General features: G+C 57.8%; 1 protein-coding gene across 1 annotated transcript; it reads right to left on the bottom strand.

Moving 5' to 3' along the window:
* Positions 1-302: 302 nt before the first annotated feature.
* Positions 303-4,104, bottom strand: LOC135246272 (E3 ubiquitin-protein ligase pellino homolog 2-like). Its single transcript, XM_064319762.1, has 3 exons — positions 3,828-4,104; positions 3,276-3,473; positions 303-2,271 (listed from the first exon to the last, which is right to left on the bottom strand). The coding sequence occupies exons 1-3, from the start codon at positions 3,951-3,953 to the stop codon at positions 1,570-1,572; spliced, it is 1,026 nt and encodes a 341-aa protein (XP_064175832.1). The 5' UTR covers positions 3,954-4,104; the 3' UTR covers positions 303-1,569.
* Between the last annotated feature and the right edge of the window lie 510 nt (positions 4,105-4,614).

Here is a 4,614-nt window from a genome sequence, read left to right as displayed (position 1 = left end):
TTAGAAAAAGTACAAAACAAGGGGGAAAAAAAATTAAAATGGCACTTCGTCGCAGGAAAATAAAAAAAAAATAAAAAAAGGCTTTTAGTAGACATTTAGGGCCATTTCATCTTGAGCTGCGTCTATTAAAAACCACAAAGATAGAGAATAATTAGATTTTGAATAAAGGGCAATTTTAAAAGGGGAGCCCCCTCAGAAACATAGCAACGAGGTAAAGGAATCTCTGCATGAACCCCCCTCCCCAACCCCCTCCCCCCCCCCCCCCCATAGTTTTTAAAAGGGACAATTATTTATTAGGCCTTTGGAAAAAAACAAAATGTACCTGCCCTTCAGAACCCCTTGTTCCAGGGAGGACGGTGACGCTTTGTGAAACGCGCTCACATCACTCTTTTTAAAGCGCTGTGGAGAGAGTCCGTCTGAGGTTCACTCAGCCTGTGAGCGCCGCGATTGGCCGAGCTCCCCGCGCCGCGATTGGCCGGGCTCCTCGACCCGCGATTGGCCGAGCTCCTCGCGACGCAATTGGCCACTCTCTAACGATCGCTCTGTAAAACCGCCACGCGACCCGGCGCGGTCGGGTCACGTGACTTTCGCCAAACTCCGTCTTGCCCGAGCCGCCCCCTCCTCCCTCACTCTGAATGTACAGAGGGGGGCGGGGCGACGTATAGCCAGAGAGTGGGATCATCTGAGCTACGAGAGAGAGAGGGAGAGGAAGGGAGAGAGGGAGTGTGAGTCAGGGATAGAAAGAGGGTGAGACAGAGAGAGAGAGAGAGAGAGAAAGAGAAAAAAGAGATGGAAGCACAGACAGGACACAGACAGCGAGAGGGAGGGAGGGGGAGAGAGGTAGAGTGGGAGAGACAGAGAGGATGGCGAGAGAGGAAGAGAGAGGGATGGCAGGGGAGAAAGAGAGAGGACAACTCTCTGAGAATCGCTATGGAAATGGGCGAGTTCACCTACAGGTCAGAAGGGAAAGCCCACAGGCCTACAAGCCCACGTTCGTACGGCCACACTGGGGCCGTTTCCATGAGCTACCTGGGGACAGCGCTCTCCACTTAGCGCGGGGCTAAGTGTGTCACGAGCAGAACTCAATTACCGCCGATACCGCCAAGCACAGGGACGCCCGCGCAAAGCGTGCGGAGCGTGCGGACATCCCTCCTCGCTCGGGTCCGGAGCGGAGGGGTCAGGAGAGTTCAACGATCCGCTCTCGGGCGAATGTGTTCACCGGTGGCGACGGCCGCCTGGCGAGCTTTCCTGATTGGCCACAGACAGTGCTACGGAGTCACACGTTCGGTACAGGCGTCTGAGGTCAGGTCAGCGTACGACAGAGCTATAGCAGCTCAAGGAAACCAGACACACTGATTTTACCTGCCTGGAAACCCCCCCCAAGCCATGATTAATTTAAATATAAAGACAGGATGACTCATTACTAATGCAGCTGCCTCAGAGACGTACTGGAGCCAGAGCTACACTGCATACCAAAGCTCCCTGCAGCCTCTACGGGCTGAACTGGCAAAATCCCAAATTTGTTCTTTTACCCTTAAAACAAGCTCAGTTTTTCATTGAGGAGACGGGTCAAATGGTGTGTGTAAGACTCGTGTGTTGGGGTGCAGGCTTGAGTAAGACTCGTGTTGGGGTGTAGGTGTGTGCAGGAGGTGTGTTGGGGTGCAGGCTTGAGTAAGATGTGTGTTGGGATGTAGGTGTGTGTAAGACACGTGTGTTGGGGTGCAGGTGTGTTGAGGTGCAGGCGTGTGTAGGAGGTGTGTTGGGGTGCAGGTGTGTTGGGGTGCAGGCGTGTGTAGGAGGTGTGTTGGGGTGCAGGCGTGTGTAGGAGGTGTGTTGGGGTGCAGGCGTGTGTAGGAGGGGTGTTGGGGTGCAGGTGTGTTGGGGTGTAGGTGTGTGCAGGAGGTGTGTTGGGGTGCAGGCTTGAGTAAGATGCGTGTTGGGATGTAGGTGTGTGTAAGACACGTGTGTTGGGGTGCAGGTGTGTTGAGGTGCAGGCGTGTGTAGGAGGTGTGTTGGGGTGCAGGCGTGTGTAGGAGGTGTGTTGGGGCGCAGGCGTGTTGGGGTGCGGGGGCGGTTCCTCACCATCTTGCCCCGCTGCTGGGCGGAGCGGGTCTCCCGCAGGGTGAAGACGTTGCCGCACACGGAGATCTCCCTCCACACGCCGGGCTTGGAGTCCTCGGTGAAGCCGAGCCGGGGGTGCATCACCAGCACGCCGTTGGTGGTCAGCCCGTCCATCTGCCCGTCCGGCGTCTTCCACTTCGCTGCCTTCTCCTGCGGGGGGGGGGGGGGGGGGGGGGGGGAGGGGGGGGGAGGGGAGAGGGGGAGGGGGGGAGGGAGAGAGGGGGGAGAGAGGGAGAGAGACAGAGAGAGATAGAGGGGGGGAGGGAGAGAGGGAGAGGGAGGAAGGGAGGGAGTGAAGGAGAGAGTGAGGAAGAGAGAGAGGGGATGGAGTGAGAGAGAGAGGGAGGGAGGGGGACGGAGGGAGTGAAGGAGAGAGTGAGGGAGAGAGAGAGGGGATGGAGTGAGAGAGAGAGGGAGGGAGGGGGACGGAGGGAGAAAGGGAGGGAGAGAGGCAGAGAGAGAGGGTGAGAGGGAGGGGGAGAGAGAGGGAGACAGGAAGAGGGAGGGAGTGAAGGAGAGAGTCAGGGAGAGAGAGTGAGAAGAGAGGGAGGGAGAGAGAGAAGGAGAGAGAGAGGGAGAGAGAGCAGGGTTAGGGGTCAGCTGTCCCTCTGCTGGTGCACAGATTGCGTGCTCAGACTTCCCTGTCCGCTGTGTGTCATGTCTGTACCACATCATCGTTTCCCTCGTGTGCCTGGCCAGATACTCAAACCTTTTATTCTCCATCTGCCATCTGCCTCGAACGCTACCACTGCTCTCTCTCTCTCTCTCTCTCTCTCTCTCTCTCTCTCTCACATCTTTTTATCACAGAAACAATAAAAAGAATCAGACAAAAGAAAAAAAGACCTACAAGCCACACATGCAGACTGCAGTGTAGTCACGCAAAAAAGATCTGAATGTAGGACACCCACACACTGACACCCAGAGTCCCTCAGCCTTTATCAGCACACACACACACACACACACACACACACACATACACATACACGAACACGCAAACGCACACACACACGCACACACATACACGAACACGCAAACGCACACACACACACACACACACACACACACACACACACACTCACTCTCCTTCAGGCCCTGTCTGCGTTTAGGGGTACACTCTGCGTACTTCCCCCCCTGCCCCCCCCCCCCAGCCTCACCCCCAGGAAGATGTTCTTGGAGGAGTCGAATCCGGCGGCGTAGATGCGGGCGGTGTGGGGGGGGCAGCGCTGGCACATGATGCGGCAGGCGAAGCGGGAGATGGTGCTCTGCACCGTCTGCGTGTCCCCGTTACTCTGGCTGCCGGGGACCGTGTCCGTCACCACGAAGTCGATGGGGCTCTCCGTGGAGCGCCCGATCTGCGCGGGGGGGGGGGGGGGGGGGGGGAGAGGGAGAGGAGAGGAGGGGACGATAGGGAGGGAGAGGGAAAGGAGGGAGAGGAAAGAAGGGAAAGGGAGGAAGGGAGAAAGTGAGTCTGCGTTCAGTCAGGCTGTGTTCAGAGACCAGTGTTCAGTCAGTGTGTGTTCAGGCGAGTGTTCAGTCAGGCCGTGTTCAGAGACCAGTGTTCAGTCAGTGTGTGTTCAGGCGAGTGTTCAGTCAGGGTGTGTTCAGAGACCAGTGTTCAGTCAGGCTGTGTTCAGAGACCAGTGTTCGGTCAGTGTGTGTTCAGAGACCAGTGTTCAGTCAGGCTGTGTTCAGGAGCGGCTCTGTACCTGGAACATGTCCGTGTTGCTGTCGTGTGTGTACTCCACCACCACGGTCTGTGCTCGAGACAGAGTGTAGGAGATGCTGTGCTGGTCCTTGTTGCTGATGGCCTGTGGGAGACACGACAGGGACATCAGCGTGAGAAAAAGAAACGTACTCAAGCCCGCAGTAACAAAAATGTGTTTCAGATGACCGGCCCGGGTTCCATCTTGGGTGCTGCCTTCGCGCCCCTCTCCCGACTACCAACCTGCGCTCCACCCATGCCCCTGCCCCTCCCCAACAACCAATGGAGCCCCCCCGAAACCCAGGCCCATGTCTGCAGCGCTGTGGGCAGCTACTCCCAGCGCAGGCAGTAAGAGAGCGTCCAGCGCAGGCAGTAAGAGAGCGTCCAGCGCAGGCAGTAAGCGAGCGTCCAGGGCAGGCAGTAAGCGAGCGTCCAGCGCAGGCAGTAAGCGAGCGTCCAGCGCAGGCAGTAAGCGAGCGTCCAGCGCAGGCAGTAAGAGAGCGTCCAGCGCAGGCAGTAAGTGAGCGTCCAGCGCAGGCAGTAAGCGAGCGTCCAGCGCAGGCAGTAAGAGAGCGTCCAGCGCAGGCAGTAAGAGAGCGTCCAGCGCAGGCAGTAAGCGAGCGTCCAGCGCAGGCAGTAAGAGAGCGTCCAGCGCAGGCAGTAAGCGAGCGTCCAGCGCAGGCAGTAAGCGAGCGTCCAGCGCAGGCAGTAAGAGAGCGTCCAGCGCAGGCAGTAAGAGAGCGTCCAGCGCAGGCAGTAAGCGAGCCTCCAGCGCAGGCAGTAAGAGAGCG

Source organism: Anguilla rostrata, unplaced genomic scaffold (genome assembly GCF_018555375.3).
Source record: "Anguilla rostrata isolate EN2019 unplaced genomic scaffold, ASM1855537v3 scaf0117, whole genome shotgun sequence".
Taxonomy (NCBI): Eukaryota; Metazoa; Chordata; class Actinopteri; order Anguilliformes; family Anguillidae; genus Anguilla; species Anguilla rostrata.
The sequence above is the reverse complement of the archived record's forward strand: the minus strand, read 5'-3'. Positions and strand labels throughout refer to the sequence as shown.